The following is a 20,741-nucleotide window of genomic DNA, read 5'->3' as shown; positions in this document are numbered from 1 at the left end:
TATCATTTTTGTAGTTTTAATTCTTCGCAGAACTTTTCTTGAGATATTTACATAGAGTTAAATATAATTAATTAATGACATCATTAAGACATTGTAAAAGTCAGAGACATTTATGGGCAAAAAAAATTGTCACCAAAATTCCTGACAAACCCTAAGAAGTAAAGAAAGGAATCCTTTCTCCAAGTATTTTTTTTTTTTTTTTGGAAGAACAGAGGAAAAGCAAGAATAGAAACAGCCAGTCTACCTTCAACTGAGGAATTTCCCCTGCCCTTCTCAAAACTCAGTGCCTTGGTAGGAGGATACTGAAGGTACGAGAGTACTGGACCTAACTAAAATTCTATCCATTTCTGAATCAAGAAAAAGGAAAAAAAGTTCAAGAACTAAAGGCTCCCGGGACTTGGTTTCATTGACACATTTCAGTCTCATGAGATTTTGTACATCAGCAAAGTACTGCAATGGAAAAAGCAACACAACTCAAGGTATTTTCATCTGAACACTTCACAGGTTACTACTCATTAGAAAAACATTTGCAATGAAACCAGCACCTACCACTGCCAGGATGAAGACCTGAAAGGGAGCAAGTAGGTTCTTGCTACCTGCCAAGTCATTCACTGCACTACTTGTCCAGAGATGGGACGACTTAAGAGCACATAACGGAATATGATATGGAATACAGCTCACAGCACACTAAGATGAAATAAAATCTTTCAATAGACAAACACAGCTTTGGTCGGCACTTTATTAAGTAAATACACTACATTTGTACCTTCTTCTGTGGTTTTTTTAAATCGTTCACACATGGACTTGGTAAAAACGTACTTTAAAGAAAACCATCTGCAAAACTGAAATAAAAATGAAAACGTGCATTTTATACACATATTAGGTAAACTGCTGAAAATGTTAGGAATTACTTTATTGAAAGTGATCATGAAACATGAGGTAACTTGATTTTATTAATTCTGACACCAGACTATGACTTCAGAAGTGTTCATGTTGAAATGTGGATGCAAAAATATCTATTAACTGAACGGTTTAGTCCAACGGTGTTTGAGCAACAGGACAAAATAAGGTATTATTTCCCCCTTACAGACACACTTCTAAATTCACTCTCTATACACTCCCTCATTCAGAGAATTAGTTGGTCAGACTGATGAGGCAAAAAAATTCCTTAAAAAAAAAACAAAACCCAAACCAAAAAACTAGAGCCTATTTATAAAACATGCAAAAGGGGAATTTTAAGTAGGTGTTATGGCAGAATTTGTTAAAAGCCAATACAGCTGAGTGACAGAATATACCTTTACTTCTGCAAATATAAGTCCTTCCCCCCTCCTTTCTGGAAGAAACACATTTTTAGGGCATGGACTGTAAAACGGCATACAATGCAGACAGAAACAAAGACGTTTGCAAATTCTTTATATGTCCAGCTGTTGAAACACTATTTTTGAGAGCCGAGGTTACCTCTAGCGGCGAAACCAGAGCCAGCTATTAAGCAGCCAGAATGCTACGGTGATTGAATACATGACCATTTCTCTTTTAGCGCGTTCTTTGTTCTCCTCTTCCAGAAGTTGTAGACGTCTGTTTAGTTTGATTATCTAAGTGAAAAATAACAGTAAAAACAAAAACAGAAGCTTTAACACATGGAGTAATTAGATTCTTTTTTTTTTTTTTTTTTTTTTTTTTTTTTGTCTTTTTGCCATTTCTTGGGCCGCTCCCGCGGCATATGGAGGTTCCCAGGCTAGGGGTCGAATCGGAGCTGTAGCCGCCGGCCTACACCAGAGCCACAGCAACTCAGGATCCAAGCCGCGTCTGCAACCTACTCCACAGCTCATGGCAACACCGGATCCTTAACCCACTGAGCAAGGCCAGGGATCGAACCCACAACCTCATGGTTCCTAGTCAGATTCGTTAACCACTGCGCCATGATGGGAACTCCTAGATTCTTAAAAAATAGTTTAATTTGTCAAAAGAATTCCTACAAAACATGAAAAGTTTCGTCTGGGGCCAAATAAACAAAGCTAAATACAGAAAAAACTGTTACCCATGATAGCTCAAGTTTACTTAAAAGTCTCTTCTCTTCTGAGCTTCTGTCACTCGGCCTTGGTTTTTCCTCTTTAACCGGCTTTAACTGGTTTACGCCTTCTCTGCTCACCTGAGTTACTGAGAGGATCCCATAAATTAACATACTGAATGGGCCCTGTCACCCGCCACCCAGGTCCTTCAGGACTAAAAGGCTAATCCCCCAGCTGCTAGGAGCATCACTGGCTGACAGCACTGCCTGTGGCTGCTGGCCCTTACTGTGAACAGCACCGGGCTGAACAACTGCCTTATTACCAAGGGAGTCCTGACTCCCTTACGAAGGCAGCAAGCATCCAACGACGGGTTTGTGATGGGGTATAAAGGCCCAGGCCCCCCACGCCAACTGGGAAGGGTCATCCCAGCTCCAGAGCAATCTAATGGCTGTACTGGTGTGTTTAACATGTTAAGATTCTTTGTTATTAGAATTATATCAATCCATTTTGGTAATACTGTTTCATGCTAGTCAACACATGTAAATAGTGGCTTAGCATATCTTTAATCAAAATGGGAAAAATCAGTTATGGTTTGATACATAAAATATTTTAATTCATGAGCTTCACCAGAGAGAAAATGACAAATGTGAGAAACTACCATTTAAGATGTTACATGAATATAAGTCAGAGATGTGATACATTAAATACCTGTCGTCTTAACGAAGCTGCATCTACAACAGTCATGTCATCTGAAGTTCCTTCAACAGTTGTATCTATATTTGAAATGCCATACCTAGCAGAAAAGAAGTAAAAATATAATTTAATATTAAACTAAAAGGACCTGGCAAGTTGTGTAATGTGTTACATAATGCTCAGAAAATTGTTCTAAAGCCTGGTGTCTAGCAGTATGATTACTAAAATATTTACCTATCTGAATGAGAACTAGTAAGGGAAAGGAAAGAACTTAGGATGACAACTACCTACAATACTAGGAAAGTGTTCTGAAAGTTTGAGAATGTGAAGAAAGCCTGACCGAAGATACAAGCAAGGAGGCACTTTTCAATTCAGAGGGACTGGTAGTGTTACAAAGGATACCTGGCCGAAAAGATCTGGGAGCTTTTACTCTACGATGTAACAGTAACTGATGCCCATGGGTGGTTCCTCGGAAGTCCCTGCTGAGACTCGCTGGGAGGGAACACACCGAAAACAAACTCTAGCTAAAAAACTAAGACTGACCCGTTTTTTAATTTTTCCTCCTCTTCTCATGGCCTCTTCTCTTGCCATTTCTACTCTTTACTTCTGATTTCCAATTACTTATCTCTACCGTGTCTCCATAGACGTAATTATAAAATCACCCGAATGCATTGTGCCACTACATTCAGGTCCAGAATTGGCTCAATAATAAAGAATTAAGAAGCTATGTATAGAGCAATACTGGAGAGCCACTAAGACAAACTCTAGAGAAAGCATATTAAAAAGCACTTCTGTTCAAATGCAGGTACTTCTAAAGGGACACTCACTTTTAAATGAATGACAACAAACTTCTGAGAAACAGGTATACACCAATGCTATTCTTCCTCTTTGCTCAGATTTCCACTTTTAAATACATTTTAATTAAGATCCTTATTGAGATACAATTTACGTACCACACAATTCACTGCACATGTTTGTACCTTCACTATTTTAATCCTGTATGGTTATTTCAGTAAAATAGCACATTAACTTTTCTGAATGAGCAGATTATAAGGAAAGAGAATAAAAAAGTTACTCCTGTGTTATCTACAGAGTTGGCACATAGATCACAGAGTGCTGATATTTCAAGCAAGTCCCCATTACAAAAAGCACATTATCACACAAAAGTGTATGAAGAGAATTACGTTTTTCATCCAGATATGTTAAAGACAAGTCTATTCAGAAAATCCTTGTTTCGAATTCACTGAAAATAACTCCAAATACTTGAATAAATTATGTGAAATAGAATTAATTTTATAATCCTCCAGCGTCATCATTCTGAACACTCATTTTAACTATGAGAGGGTGCTGTTTCAGTGATAGATGGTGGGTACTGACTTTAGATAAACTAGAACAAGCTCTAAATGTTCCCTTTATGGTTGACTTTTCTCCTGATCTGCCCCCTTCCTTCATGGAAATGGGGCAAATTATACTGGAACACAGAGAGTAACTCCATCAGATAGAGATGTAAGGAAGCTACTAAGTTAGGAGGGTTTATAAACATCTGAGTTAATTGTTCCTTTGAACATTCAGCAGAATTGCTAAATGTTTAGTGGGAAAAATGTGCCAAAGGTTCTTCATCCCTACATTTTATCCTTAAAATAAAACTTTCCTATTTCTGTAAGGTCACACATGAGATGAATAACTGGGAAAAAAATTCAAACAAGAGACACAGTTGCTTCAAAGGTAAAGAGACCTGGACTGAACACAGAGAATGATGCATAACTGAAAGGGACTCCTTACAGTTTAGATCCTGATTCTGCTAAGGTTCTAAATAGCAGTAAAAGAAAATTTCATTTGCAAAGAAATCTAAGGATATGGCAAAACACTCTACCTGTATAATTCAACTTAAAACAGATGTTTTCAAAAACCTGTATTCATCAGAACTAAAAATGCTGTAAGATATTCCGAGTCAGATGACTGGCTGAAAATACTTTCACAGAAAAATAAAAGGATCACAAACTTATGAGAAATACATGAGGGAAAACTTAAAACAGATTGAGTTTAATATTGTAAAAAGAAGTAAGTCAGCAGAGTGATAAGGGATGCCTAAGGACACAGTTTTCAATTCTCTAACCTGAACTCAGAATTAATGAGAAATTGAGGTTTCCCTCTTCTCTTGCCTAAAAATGAATGTGCCAGCTTCTCATCATAGAAACAATGCTGCCAGTTTTAAATCTGCTGCTACAGATATTTCTGCTTAAAATTACTAAAACTGGCTCTGAAAAAAAATACAGTAATAATATTTGTAAATACCAGTCACTTTTTTTTTTTTTTTTTTTACCCTAGAAGTTTAGAAATGAGGATTTTGGCACCTGAGAAACTAAAGTATTTGTCTGTGTTATTTTATCTGTACTTGTGCATGACAGGAAGAAATAACTACTCAGGTCAAAGCATTTTGGAAAGTATGAAGGGGACAAAAATAAGAGAGAAAAGCTTAATCAGCAGATGACAACGATTCTTAAAACTGAATTCCCTTTCTAAACATTTAACTTCTCAGGTTGTCAACACTGATGTCCCCCAACTTAAGATGATGCTTTAGAGACACATTTATCTACACACTGCAAGTGACATTATAGACAATTAATAACTAAAAAGGGAATGCTGGACAGAGAGAACCTCAGGCAACAATTAAAATGATGCACATAAAACAAGGTGTAAGATTATTTTTTCTGTATTTTAGCACTGATCTCCTTTAAGCTATTAAAACTGTGTTTAAATACAATTTCTCAGATGTTCACTTGATACTGTATCAATAGCCTTTCCCTTATACTCTGGTGGCCAAATGTCATGAATGATTAGAGCCACTGTTCTCAGGGAAAACAGGATATATGTACTCTTAGAGAAAAGCCGTGAAGTTCAAGCTATGATATAAAGGCATGGCTACTACATGCATCATGTCCTGCAAATACATAGTCAGTCAACTATTTACCCTGGTAATTTTGTACAAAGTCTCAAAATTTACCTGACGTTGTCATGATGAGGATTAGAAGTGGCGGCAGCAGACCCACCACGCAACACAGGTCTAAGGCAGGTTTTTGCGGGAGAAGGCACAAGACAGAATCAGGAAACAGAGAGTAATAAAATAAAAGCAAAAACAAGACAAATAAATGTCAAATAGGATTATATTGTATGTTTCAATACAATATAATATATTTCAAATACTTTAAATATCTCTGTCTCACTGTCCTCCATTTTATGATGTTCACACACTTAATATTTTACAATGAGTTAAAAACAAAGAGAATCTACATTTGCATAACAAAACAGCACCAACATACACAGTAAAGTTTTCGGTGCTTATACTAGAATTTATGAAATTCAAGACAGAGGGCAATTCTGTTTAAAAAGTATACTCTCTCTCCTCTAGCTGGAAAAAGAATCACCATCAACTTTAGAAGCATGTCAAGAACTGGTTAGTAGCACCTGCATGATCATGGTTGCTCATTTGATATCGAGAGCTCTGTCTCAAAAACTAACAATTTCAGGCAACTCCCGTTTCCCACAACTCCTTGCTTCCCACCTCATTCATTCTGCTGAGTGTCTGATACTTTAATGTAGCTGTGTCTCATCCAAACCCTCAGCTTTCAAGAGCAGAACTGCAAGCCTCAGTTCTAGAGCCAAGCGGGACATGCTTAGAGGGACTTACGACAGCACATCACAGGAAGTGCAGTCAAATATTGGAGTCTGATCTTGAGAGACAACCAGGAGTGACATACAGGGCTGCTGGAAATGAAGACTAAGGTGCACTGGAAAACTTTGTGGGGATTTCCACTGAGTACATACTTCGACTGTAGGGGACAACTAACTCTCTTACCGAGGTAAGCAGTAAGCTTTCCACTAAGTTTTATCTTTTTGTAAAACAGAAAACAAAAGCTTTATGTGGTCACTGGTCAATTCCCCCAAAAGTAATCAGCATTATTATTTTATAAGAAGAGAATAGAGGTTGGACTATAGAACCTATGCAGGGATTTGAGGAATTGTTACATTTTGAATATCTCATTCTCTTCAGACTGATCAGGTTTTGCCTGGATTTAAGGATCAAAACAATTCTTATAGTAAACATTTACTACCAAATGTACTAGTTTTTTTGGGTTTTTTTTGTCTTTTTTTTTTAGGGCCACACATGCGGCATGTGGAGGTTCCCAGGCTAGGGGTCCAATCGGAGCTGCAGTTGCCAGCCTACACCACAGCCACAGCCAGGGATTGAACTCGTGTCCTCATGAATACTAGTCCGGTTCGTTAACCACTGAGCCACAACAGGACCTCCTGTACTAGTTTTTTTAAAGTTGGCACAGCTGTAGAATTTTTGTTACAATACAAATCACTATTTTATGACAAGCCAATTTGTACAAGAAAATTTTAATGTTTAGCTTGTACGTCTCTTAAAGGCACTACTGGTGCTTAGAGAAATTTCCAGAGCCTAGAGGATAAGAGATTCAGAGACTTTTGGGTGAGATGTTCGACTTCTATTTTGTTGGTTAAAGAACAGTGAGAAATCACATCTGCTTGAGATAGATTTTTAACTCATCCCATTCCACTTATTAGTTTATTCTGTGACATTAGGAAAACTTAGGTAACTACAGTCCTACAATTCCCCATTACATTAACATGAGAAAGGTTAAAAATGAAGCCACCATTGTGTGCTATCTAAAGCTTTTATTTTAAATGCATACATATGCTCGAATGGATCTGCTATATTCAACATATTCCACCACAGAGATTTCCCTTTTATAATGCAGAGCCAGAAAATAATACAGTTACCTTTCACAACGTATTTCATTTTTTCTTCTCACACTGGCAATTGACACATATAATATAAAAGTAAATTAGAGAGGTATTTGGCAAAGGAAGAAACTTCATTCAAGTACCACTTTCTATGATAAGTATGATTTAATACACTATAAAAATCTTTTTAAGTTTGATAATATGTTCAATAATGTTTTATAATTAAAGTGGCAAAAGGGAATGAGATCCGAGGTTCTACAAGTTCCAGCATTAACCTGTGTACTGACGTTTTTGAGTAAATAAATGGTCTTAGGAGAATATGTTTCTTTGCTAAAAAGATGGAAATTGCTATAGTAAATGAACAGTTTGGAGTACCAGGAATTACACACATTTTTTAAAGAAAATTATAAATAACAAACACTGCTTCAACTACAACTCTGCATTTCTAGGTCTTCCAAGTAATATATTTATATGGATACTTGCAAAAATATACATTATTTACACATTGCTTTCTTATTCTATTCATTCAAAGACGGTACAGCTTGCAAAATAAATAATCAAACCCTTCCAAAAAATAAAACTTCAGCATGCTAAGCAGACTAATCTGTCAACATTTAAATAATATTCTTACTGGGAACAATGGGAACTAAACTTCTTAAAAATGTTAATATTTTGCACTGGAGAATGAGATACAGAGCTCTGGCAGGTGTCAGAGCACATGGGCAGTTCAGAACTGCCAAGGACTAAACAGAATTTTAAATTCAAGGAACACACCTGGTATTTGTCTGAGGTGTTGTAGTAAATTTTTGAGGCCTCAGTTTTCCAAATGCACAGCACTGACCTATGTAAATAAACTTTTCTAATGTATTCCTAGGATTTGACTTTGCATTCATGTTCAACTTGGTTTTCAATCACATAAGTTCACATAAGATGAGAAAACAAAAATATAACACATAAGCCTCTCAACAGTGTCCCTCAAAGTAGCAACTTCAAATAGTTCTCATGCCAAGCAACCGTAAAAATGCAGTTTTATGATAAAACAGGCAGAAAGGTTTTATCTTTCTTTCTGCCAAATAGTTCTAACTTAATTTAACTATACCTAATGTGACAGCTTAAGACCAAAGATAAGATATTGCATTAGCATATCAGCCAGGAGTGAAAAATAGAAAGGAAAAAAAATGATGTACAGAGCACAGAACATAAAAGCACTTAAACTTTATAAGCAGCATTATTTCATAGTCATGCAAGTAGAACATTATCCAAATTTCACATTCCTGTTTCTTATGCCTGATTAAGTCACGCTTGGTAGTTCTCATAATAGAAGTAAAAACTGGTTTGGCACCTACAACACTAAGTCGTGAACATTTAAATAAAAGCTTTAAATGCAACGGGGGAAAAAAAAACCTTTCAAAACTGACACTACCCAGGAGTTTGTGCCACGGTGCAGTGGGTTAAGAATTCGACTGCAGTGGCTTGGGTTGCTGCAGAGGTGTGGGTTTGATCCCTGGCCTGGCGCAGCAGGCTAAAGCATCCGGTGTTTGCCACAGCTGTAAAGCTGTGGCTGGGATTTAATTCCTGGCCTGGGAACTTCCATATGCCACGGCTGCAGCCATTAAATAAAAACTAACAAAAAAACTGACAGCATCCAATAAGACTAATGAGAACCTCATCTTTCAGGCTCCAAGGTATAAATCCAGGAACAAAGAAGTATTATAATTATTATTTTTTTGTCTTTTTAAGGCTGCACTTGCAGCATATGGAGATTCCCAGGCTAGGGGTCGAATGGGAGCTGTAGCTGCCAGCCTGTGCCACAGCCACAGCAACATGAGATCCGAGCCAAGTATGCAACCTGCTCCACAGTTCATGGCAACACCAGATCCCCAACCCACTGAGCACAGCCAGGAGTCGAGCCTGCGTCCTCATAGATGCTAGTCAGATTCATTTCTGCTAATCCATAAGGGAACTCCGCAAAGAATCATTAATTAATACAACAAATTTTTGGATTTTTAAAAATCTCATTTAAGTGAATTAGAAAAGACAATTCCTTCCAAGAAAAGGGAATTCTAAACTTATCAATTTATTACAATAAAAAAAATGACTTAGAGCTCAAAATAGTTTTTCATAATAAAAGAACACCACTAAAATTTTATATTAGTAAGATTTCTGATTTTGTACTTTTGAACTTGAGGCAAAATTCCTCCATTATGGGAAAAAAAATCCACCTGCTTTTACAAGTTCCATATACTACATTGCACTGTGTATGTGTGTAGGGGGATGGGACAAATAATTTTCATGTACTGGGGCTTTGTCATCTAGCTATTATTTGACCTACATAGGATTTATAAACATCCTTCTCATTCAAATATTTTCACTGTAATAGCATTTGCTATATTAGTTGACCTAACAATCCAATCTCTTCTAAGGACCTATTATAACTAAAAAGTTAAAGAGGACACCTGGTGAAAAATAAATCTGTTTTAAGGAGGGAGGAGAAAATAAGACCCTGGAAATATTAGTCAAGTGCCAGGTCTTTCATATTCACTCTTTTAAGGCTCTCCCATGACACTAAATTAAGAATTTGAGGCCACTGTTTCTATATCTTAAGTAAAGACAGGGAAGGAAGGAGAAATGCAGAAAACTAGATAATATTAGTATTACCCTTCTTTTTTTTTTTTTAAAGATGAAGAAAATGAGGAGAAGCTGAGCAATTTGTCTAAGGCCATCATGCAGCTAGCTGTTCAGTGGGGTGGCTCAAGATTGAATCTGACCCCCTCAATCTATTTTTTTTTTTTTCCCCCTGAACCATGCTACTTCTTACAGGCTCCACATATTCTAAGACAGTCCTTGAAGCTTCAAAGAGCATACGAGGGACTCTAAACCTTTGGGAGGGGGGGATATATATATACACACGCTCAAACATGAACACATATACACATACATGTATATACAATTCCCCCCTGCCATGAGCTTCCTCTTCTATGTTTCTCCTTGAAGTCCTTGGGCCCACAAGTATACCCCTGGATCTACCTGGGAAGGCTCAGAAACTCCACATGAGCAGCAGGACAGGTACTCATCAAGGATGCTGACAAAGCTGGGGCTTGTGTGAGGATCAAAAGCACGTAATGAGTTTGTTCAGAGCAAGCCATAAGACACATCCGCTCCTAGGGTAAGAGAAGGTCTATCGGACCAGCGTAATTTACTGGGGATCCTTCGAAATGCAAAATTAACAGTCCCATAAAATGATCATGAAAATTCGAACACTGACTCAGAGTGACTACATAAAATGTGTGGAGTTGAAATGAAACTGACTACACTTTCCCCCCACTATACCAAAAAAGCTCCCAAATTTTACCTTTTTAAAAGCATCTAGTAAAGAATGTAAGAATAAAAAGTATTTGAAATAATGGCAAAAATTTTACTTGTATGAACAAGTATACCACTAGTGATTTTACCTGGAGATGTTCAAAAGTGAGATAAGCTATACATACTGAAAAAAATCAGAATTAAACGGGATTTGAGTACAGGCCTAGAAATCCAGCTAAAATGGAAGGAAAAAAAGTCCTGGCAGCTACACTGACATTGTCTTCTCTCATCTGCTTACTAATCAACCATGTTAGTATCATAAATGATTGAATCAATTGATTTACTAAAGAAAAAGTGTATAGTTCAGTCCAACATCCCACACTCAATCCACAAGTATCCCTCAGTATATCCCCAAATGGAATCAACAAAAGTCTTGGGGAAAAAAATCATCGTACTTTTCATACATAGTTAGTTACTAACTGAATCCTCTCCCCGACTGCAGAGAAGCTTGTGAAATGTGAATTTTGGACAATAATTTCAAATTAAAAGAAAGCAAAGCAAGCTGTTTAAACCATTGCATCTTAGAAAGAGACAAAAGTGCAAACATAAAAGGAAGACACCACAGTCCACTAATAAGGAGCCAAAAAAATATGCAGTAACGATGGCAAGAGTCACTGATGGCCAATCACCTGCGATTTTCATCCAGCACATCCAAGATCTGCTGGTAAGCCCTACGAGTAGAAGACTGGAGAAGCGACAAAATGCCACGAGCAGAGGAAAGATTAGCTCCGTCTTCAGGTAACATATGGGGAGGACAAACCCGAACCTGTTGTGGCGATGGTGTCACACTGTTTACATAAGCACAGCAAATGAAGAGAAAAACACTCAAGTCAGACTTTCATCAAACTTCAGCTGAGCAGTTTCCCCACACACTCATATTTTAAGAATTATCTTAGTTTTCTTGCCCATTTTCCCCACCCTTCATTTTTCCCTAAAAGTCAAACCAAAGAAGTTAATAAACAAGTTAAATTGCTTTTTAAAAAAAAAAAAACCCAGCTACCATGCAGCATCTGTAACTGTGTAGGTTTAAACATCAAATTAAACAAACTGAATATGAAAGAATAATTTTAAGAGGGAAGAAAACAACAGAAAAGTGTTTTCAATCCCCAGCTTTGCAGAAACAGCCTTCTTTACTTGGTGTGTATATTCCAATTCAGCAAATCAAACCTCTACCAAACAACACTGCACTGCAACTGCCAAGTGATCAGAAGAGTAGATTAAGAGAAAATTCTGAGGTATAGGTGTCAAAGTTTACATGCATGAGTTGAAAGTGATTCCATAAAAATGCAATTTCAAATAACTTCACAAAGACAATGAAGCAATCTGTGTTTATGACAAGTAATTTTAAAGATGAACTGAAGTTTCAGAAAACTAAAAAAAAGCTTTGATTACTTCCTTATATAAAGCATATGTCCTCTAGCTAAATGACTGAAACATAAAATGACTCCCAATTCTGTGAATACAATGAAAAGGCAAAAATACTTCTTAAATTATCTACATGGATGTTAAACAACCACTTTTGAGTTTCTCAGTGACAGTAATCTTGATCACTCTTTCACATGTGAGTTGAGAGTCACAATTTCTTAGGCTCCACCAACAGTGCCTCCTTAAAAGCTGAACATATTTGAATGAAGCAATTTTATAGTTCCAACCTGAACTCTTACTTTCAGAGATGTGATTAATGTTATAGCATGGTCAGCCATGCAGAGTATTTAACTGAAATATGGACTTGGCATCTGGTTTATTAGAGGAAGAGGTTACAGTAAGAGATCTCTTACAATAATAGATCTATGGGATCTGGGCTCGATATTTTTTCTCAATGTCAGGGCAAAACATCTTAAGACTAAACCTCATCCTTGAGTATTATGTCTGAAAGAATGAAAGTGGAGCAGACAGTGAACAATTGAAAAGATAAAATCTTTTATCGTGATTTGTGTAATCTTTTCGAACTTAACATGTATTTGTTTTGAAACCACAAAATAAGTGGCATAATTTTTGGAAGGTTAACTGTCATCTAATATTATTCCCAGAGCCCCAGAAAATGGAAAACAAAACCTTCCCCACAATTTGGTCAATAACTTTGAATGTCTCGATGATCCAAAGCGAGAAGCACAATAAATATGAAAACTATGTTTTCCAAAGACTACTTAAAAGAGAAAGATTTAAGCTAAACCTCGGCATACTGAGAAATTAATCTGTCAGGGCCGATTCACCCCGGTGTCAAGACGAATGTAAAATTTCGGGCTCATGGATGGTCACCCTACACGTCTGTCTACAGACTAGGAATCTCCTGGAATATTTACAATTTATCAACATCAATATATTTAGTTTAATAACTGACCCATGGTACTTGGCAAAACCTATACTAGTATCTAAGAAGAGTAAAATAATCAGGGGACTCAGAGTCTAGGTACTAACCTTACAACCAGAGTCCTCTTTAGGCCAGTTCTGCATCCACATTAACAGACAATCCACCTTGCATTCTTCTTGACAGTGGTGCCAAGACACCTGGCTATATTTACTGAAGCAAGTTTTAATTGACTAATCAGTAGCCTATCTATTGGTATAATTAAAGTTTTTGTCTTTGTATTCTGGGGCTTAAATTGAACACTTCACGTATGATTTTGTATCAGTAAATAAATTAGCTATATACATATTAAAATCTATAATGATCAGTAAAGAAATTAGCTGTATACATATTAAAGTCTATAATTCAACATTTAGAATTATTATCTTAGGGCAACAATATCAACAAACTGAATCAAAATCCATGAAAAAAGTTTGATGGATTTTTGCCCATTAAAATTTAAAAGGAAAGAAGGCTTCCTCTGATACAACTCATTTTGTCAGAAATAAACAATAAGTTTTACAAGTAAAAGTATTTCCTGTCCATACACAGGAAATTAGGTTGTCAAGCATAAATTATTTTCAGATTAACTGCAAAGAATTCTTGAGATGGAATGCACAGAAGGCTGAGTTTTAAAGAGTCTTTAAGACCACTTCCAGTTCTACTACCCTATGATCATTAAAACTGAAATAGGTAATAAACAGAAAAAACCTACATGGTCCTCAGTTATACTTTAAGAAGAAAAATATTTATGTAGAAAGATAAAAGTTAAAATTGTCTTCATCGATACTAGTAAAAATATTTCATCAAAGACTAACATCGAAAACATAATTTAGGATTCAGGTTGTTTCTTTCATAAACAGCAAAAACAGACAAGGTTTTGTATAAGATTAAGTATTTTATACACTGACGACCCCTTTGTGCTGTATACATACAGATTAAATGCCCTTGATTGTTAATATTTAGTCCTAAATGAGTGATGAAGTCATAAGATGACCATAGCTATCCTAATTGGAAGAAATACCCTTCTTTCTCAAGCAATTCTCTGTTTCAAAGCTTTAAGCAGTTTTGCAAATGAATAAATTTAAGAACAAAAGCGAAGAGCACTTAGTCTGGCGCTAGCTGGGATGCCTAGCACTGGCATCAACTGTGGCAGCAAACAGTGCTCTTTGAGTTGAGTTTCATCTCTGTCCACTTATCTATCCATCCAACCACAGTGGAGTGACTTTCTTGGTTTTGTCTTGTTTTTACATGCAAAGTATTGTGAAAAATAAAAAAAAACCATACTACAAAGGCATGAAGATTATTTAAGCAAATGCTATATTATTAGCAATTCATTAAGAATGCATGTTGATGAGAAATTGATTCTAGTAATGCCATAAAACAGCAAAGTCTCAATTGTATCTTTTTCTTTTATAAAACATTAGGAAATTTTGAAGAAAGCATTTAGGTTTGCCATATTACCATTTCATTAGTAATAGCTCCCTCTCATGCTTACATCAAGTCTTCCTTAATGAGAATAAACAACACTAGCCAATGTGAGAACTCAAATTTAAATGAAAATTTATTTCGCATAACTATGTTACTCTAATAAGCTAAGTCCAAAGTCAAACACCTCTTTCCCCGTGGGTTTTCACAGGAATAGTGTTTCTCAAACTGTGAGGGTGATCTCTGGTGAGGTTTCAGCCTCTTCCAAAAACACAGTAAAAAATGGGGAGAAATTATTTTCACTGAAACACAAATTTTGTACCGTTTCTTGTGACATTTTAAATAGAAATATTTAATTCGTTGCCACTAAGGTAATTCACTAATTCTTAGGAGCATAAAAAGAGAATGTGAGTAAGAGAAAAATCATTGGTTGTCAGAGTGGCTTCTGCTGCTTAAGAACTACACCAGCTGTTGACTAAGGGTCCTTGCCTCCCTTGGAGAGGTCAGTCACGCCTACATCTTGTTTATCACACTTACAGAAAGAGCAGGGCTTTTTTTAGGCTTTTTTTGTTTGTTTGTTTGTTTTTTGCTTTTTAGGGCCACACTCATGGCATATGGAGGTTCCCAGGCTAGTTGAATAGGAGCTGTAGCCACTGGCCTTCGCCACAGCTACAGCAATGAGGCATCCAAGCCGCGTCTGCAACCTACACCACAGCTCACGGCAATGCTGGATCCTTAATCCACTGAGTGAGGCCAGGGATTAAACCTGCGTCCTCATGGATACTCGCCATATTTGTTTCTGCCGAGCCATGACGGGAACTCCAAGAGTGGGTTTAATGATCTCAAGATATTCTTCCTAAGCACAATTTTAATTTATGGAATTAAAAAAAAACACCCTAATGTCAAACTACACTTAGACTCCTTTCTCCTTCTGGGTCAAAATAAACAAGAAAAGATAGTATGCCAAAATTTTGAAAAAGATTGGGATTACTGAATCTGGTTCAATTGACCCTACAGAGGACTAATATGTCAACCAAAACAAAATAAGCAAAATGGAAAAGGAGGCTTAGTATAAATTATTCCATTTTACTTTTACCATTATACCAAAATTATAAATTAACTTCCTTGGTGTCTAGTTTTTTAAACAAAGTGTATGATGACAGCTTGAGAAATCCTGAAACAGAGGTAGTGAAAAGCCAAACAGTAAGAGAATTAGGGCATTACATGCCAATTACCTGGTGAAATATTAGTACAACATAAGCCTGCAAAATTAAAACAACACCTACTTGTGAAAGGCAGAGCAGATAAAATCTTACGTGTACTCCGGTGCAGAAAGCGCTGCCTGGAACCTTGCAATTTTATTTCTTGGGGCAGAATCTGATCTGTGCCACCTTAAATAATAATTATGCTTCTTTACATATTCAACTTTTAAAACACAAAGAAAAAAGCTAAATATGATTTTACTGGTTAACCATTTTTGTGTCAATAGCTGATAATAATCAATCCTACTGTCTCTTGAGAGTAAGAAAACAAAGGCCATTGTTCCTGCTCTTATACCCATATGGACTCCTAGTCTTAGAGCCAAGGAATAAAATAAAGTGGAAGCAGGCAAAGGTTCATGCACAATGATACATAATTAATCTCACATTACAAAGAGAAGTAAGTGATGATAGGAAGTAGGTAAAGATAGGAAGAGTCAATCACTTTGGTGGAGGTAAAATATAATTGTATTGTACTAATAGTTTCTTCCCTACCACATTACTAACATTAAATAATAATTTGCTCATTATACAAAAAATTTAGTTAATTAAACATAGAATCTTAGAGATGAAGACAATCCTAAGTTATAAAATTAATAATGGTAGGAGAAGAAAAGGCGAGGTTATATTATGAACAAAAAGATGGTTAAGTATCTTACCGTGACATGCTAAGATACATAACTACCAAAACAAAAAGTATGGTTAAGTAATAGAAGCATTTCATTGTGTGAAAATGTATAGTTAATTACTCATGTTATTTTTACTACCAAAAATTAAAACATGAAATTCTGTTCTATTAAACATCTAGAAAATGCTACTGAGACAACTTATAGAAGAAAGAATTCAAATATTGTTAATCCTTTCTGTCATGAGGAACTTAAACTATTGGTAACTGCAAAAGTATCTATGAGCAAATCGCTTACCCTAAATCATACCTCACTAGGCTGGTGTTTATACGTAACAGAGCTATTTCCTTTACCTTCAACTAAACTTGGCTATTAATAATAAATACTTTGTGAGGAGTTCCCACTGTGGCTTAGTGGTAATGAACCAGATTAGTTTCCATGAGGATGCGGGTTGGATCCCTGGCCTTGCTCAGTGGGTTAAGGATCTGGCATTGCCGTGATCCTGCATTGCTGTGGCTGTGGCGCAGGCCAGCAATTGTAGTTCTGATTCGACCCCTAGCCTGGGAACATCCAAATGCCGCAGGTGCAACCCTGAAAACTCAAAATAAATAAATAAATACTTTGTGAGGAAATAAACTCAAAAGTGATGCTACAGTACAATAGTCCTGTTTTTATTTCACTAATGGAATATTCAAAGTAATTACAGATCTAAATAACCAGCCATATCTTTATATAATAGGAAAATTTACTAGCAAGTTTTACTGCCTTAAAAAATATTACAAATAGAAAATATCAAAAACCTTTCAGTGCATGTTTAATCTTTCCAAGGATACTAAACATCAAGAAGCTACCTTCACCATGAATTAAGTAATCTTTTCACCATTTGTGCAATATATTCGAATATATGCTAGAAAAATGGATCCCATGGGCCAGCTGACATTTTCTGCCATGTACCTTCAGGGAAACATACAATTATCATAAAAATTTCATATGAATAATGGTTGAACTTTTTAGATAAGCTTTCCCCGAAGGAGACATAGACTCTTTTAAACTTACTATCTTCCTATCTAACTACAGAATAACACTAACTGCTTTAGGATTATTTAGATTCCCCAAGAAATAAGAACAGTTACAGCTCTCCTTTGCACCTAACACAAAAATAGAGAGATCCAACACACATCAGTCCTTTGTGCATCCTCTTTAGACAAGTTGAAACTACTCTTTAGACAAGCTGAAATTAGAACTTGATACACTTTAATAGAAATGGTATAATTGTACTGTGCTCTAGTTATTTTGTACACACATTGAAATGTTTTGCTTTTATCTAGATTTGAAAGCTCTGCCAGACAAATCATCTCCTGATGCTCTAGAGAAGCTTCCTAGAGAAGCTAACAAGATGCTTGACATCAAACATGGTTCATGATGAATGAGCTCATGAAAACAGAATGAAATTTAATGAAGAAGAAATATTAATTTACACAATCTAAATTACCAATGGCTGCAAGACTTAAAATTCTGACCAGTTTTTAAAGGGGTACTTTATTTTTCAATGACCATTAATTTTAATAAAACAACAAAAAACAACAAAAAGCGCTTGCCCAAGTTAAAACATCTTACAGTGGGGTAGCTTTAAGATGATAGAACCAAATGGGAAAGGTTTACAAAATAGTCCTTTAAACAATGTACTTAAATTTTTGGAAAATGAAAGGGATCTATGAATTCAATGACTCAGTAGGCGGAGAGTCATTGGTCTTAGAAAGTAAATTATTGCTTATAATACATTGTTTACTATGGCTCCTTAGAAGCAGAGCTGCAAAGGTAGTCCTTTGACAATCTTAGGACAAATTGAGTAACTTGAAAATAAAGATGCTTCCTTAATAAGGTGTTTTCTTTTAACTTTTTTTTCCCCAAACTACATGTTAGATAAACATTTTTGAAGGCTGCACAATTTTTCTTAAGTATACTTTATAGGAGATTCCCTAAATACCACATTTATAGAAGACTATTATATACATAAGAAGAAGAAAATACTAAAAATTTCTCAAAACTAACAAAATGATGAGATATTAAAGCTATAATGAGTTGTGAAACTATAAAATTGACATAAATGTATAAGAGATTTCAAACACTAGCAGAAGTAAATTTATTTTTTTTCTCCAGGTTCTTAGACATAAAACACACTTGCTTTTTTTTTTAATATCTGAGTTTTAAAAAATAAGTACATTATTTAGAAAAGGATGGCACAGGGAGTATATGGAGAGAACTTATGAAGGAGATATAATGCTTAATGCTTCTACTCACATGGAGTCAGTTCTGACTAGCTGTCCGTTCTGGCGAACAGCATTTTCACTCATAGAGCGCTCTCTTTTTAGCCTGCCAACGGAACGGATCTGTTTGGCACAAAGAAACGGAAAGAAATAGAAAATATTCTTAACAGCCTAGTAGCTGCTTAGCATCAAAAGAACCTTAATCCAAGGCTACTCACAAAATTTACAAGAACATAAGCAAGAATTGCAACCAGAAATGTGTATTATACGTAGATTATGTTAAAAAAAAACCTACGATAATTATTTTACTGCAGATAAACTTAGGAATGCTTATCTTCTTTATGAAAAACGTTACTTCTAATTTCTTCTTAGGTATCAATCTTACTTGCTACAATTATTAGTGTTTTTATTTATAATTTACACAATATACTTATATTATCTAAGAACAATTTACGACAGCTTTTAAAGATTAAAAATACTATAGGAAATGGGATGTATTTGTATTACAAATAAGTGTTCCTGGCTTCTGGAGTTAAACCAAAATCAGCTTTGGCTGGATATTTGAAAATTAGACTGAAAAATTCTCACTAGCTTAAAGGTTTTGGCATTTTAGAAATAGCTACAATCAATAACCAAAAAACCCCAAAACAACCTAATTAAAAAATGGGCAGAAGACTAAATAGACATTTCTCCAAAGAGGACATATGGATTGGCCGTCAAGCATATGAAAAAATGCTCATCACTAATTATTAGAGAAATGCAAATCTAAACTACAATGAGGTACCACCTCACACTGGTCAGAATGGTCATCATTAATAAGTCTATTACTAACAAATGATGGGGAGGGAATGGAGAAAAGGAAACCCTCCTATATTGTTGGTGGGAATGTAAATTGGCACAACCACTATGGAAAACAATACGGAGGCTCCTCAGAAAACTAAATATAGAACTTCCATGTGATCCAGCAAAACAACTCCTGGGCAGACACCAGGATAAAACTTTGATTCAAAAAGATACATGCATCCCTAAATTCATACCAGCACTACTCACAATAGCCAAGAATGGGAACAACCTAATAACCGTATCTTCTGAATCCATTCATCTGTTGACCTGGACAACAATGGATTACTACTCAGCCAAAAAAAGAATGGAGTGCCATTTCTAGCAACATGGATACAGCTAGAGATTCTCATGCTAAGTGAAATAAATCAGAAAGAAAAAAGACAAATACCATACATTTATACGTGGCATCTACAATGTGGCACAAATGACCCTATCTACAGAACAGAAACAGCCTCCAGACATGTACAACAGACTTGTGGTTGCCAAGGGAGAGTGGCATGGACTGGGAGTTTGGGGGGGTTAGCAGATGCAAACTACTACATTTAGAATGGATACATAAGAAGGTCCTGCACAGAAACTATGTCCAATTTCTTGTGATACAGCATGACGGAAGATAATATGAGAAAAAGAATGTTTATATACGTAAGACTGGGTCACTTTGCTGTATAGCAAAAATTGATACAACATCGTAAATCAATCACATTTTAATTTAAAATTAAAAAAAATAAATACTATTTTCCATCTCAAATGTGTTTCTTACAAATGTTATCATTGACCTCTTTCCATTAAGGGATGGAATCTGTGTTCCCTTTCCTTGAAACTGGGTGGGCTAGTGACTGCTGCAGAGAAGAAACAATGTGACTTCTAATGTTAGACCATAAACAACAATAAGGCTTTGGCCTTTTCCCCCCTCTCCAGAGGGGGCTGCTCATATTTGGAACAATGGCATCATGATGTGAGGAGGCCCAAGTAGCCACATGGGAAGGCCATGTGTAGGTAGGTGCAACTGGCCTAACCATCACATGGCACCCATGACCACCTGCTACTTCCTTACAGCTGGATTACATGTCTAGAGCCTTCCGTTGGATACCCATAGCCTTTGTGCTACCTTTCAGGAAAGTTTCAAGGGCAAGTATCCT

The 20,741-nt window shown here is 36.0% G+C and overlaps 1 protein-coding gene across 19 annotated transcripts in view; it reads right to left on the bottom strand.

Moving 5' to 3' along the window:
* Window positions 1-713: 713 nt before the first annotated feature.
* MFF (mitochondrial fission factor) overlaps window positions 714-20,741 on the bottom strand; it is a 35,189-nt gene continuing 15,161 nt past the window's right edge. For 3 of the 19 annotated variants that reach the window (XM_084998117.1, XM_084998127.1, XM_084998124.1), the window contains exons 4-10: window positions 18,794-18,882; window positions 15,924-15,998; window positions 11,462-11,620; window positions 7,506-7,538; window positions 5,707-5,766; window positions 2,718-2,802; window positions 726-1,592 (exon numbers count right to left, since the gene is read on the bottom strand). In XM_084998117.1, coding sequence (XP_084854243.1) covers window positions 1,461-1,592; window positions 2,718-2,802; window positions 5,707-5,766; window positions 7,506-7,538; window positions 11,462-11,620; window positions 15,924-15,998; window positions 18,794-18,882 — 633 coding nt within the window. In that variant the 3' untranslated portion in view covers window positions 726-1,460. 19 annotated transcript variants of the gene reach the window in all.

This window comes from Sus scrofa, chromosome 15 (genome assembly GCF_054392235.1).
Source record: "Sus scrofa isolate SSC_HxYL_T2T_F1_AM1 chromosome 15, Sscrofa_HxYL_maternal_Yorkshire_Landrace_v2.0, whole genome shotgun sequence".
Lineage (NCBI taxonomy): Eukaryota > Metazoa > Chordata > Mammalia > Artiodactyla > Suidae > Sus > Sus scrofa.
The sequence above is the reverse complement of the archived record's forward strand: the minus strand, read 5'-3'. Positions and strand labels throughout refer to the sequence as shown.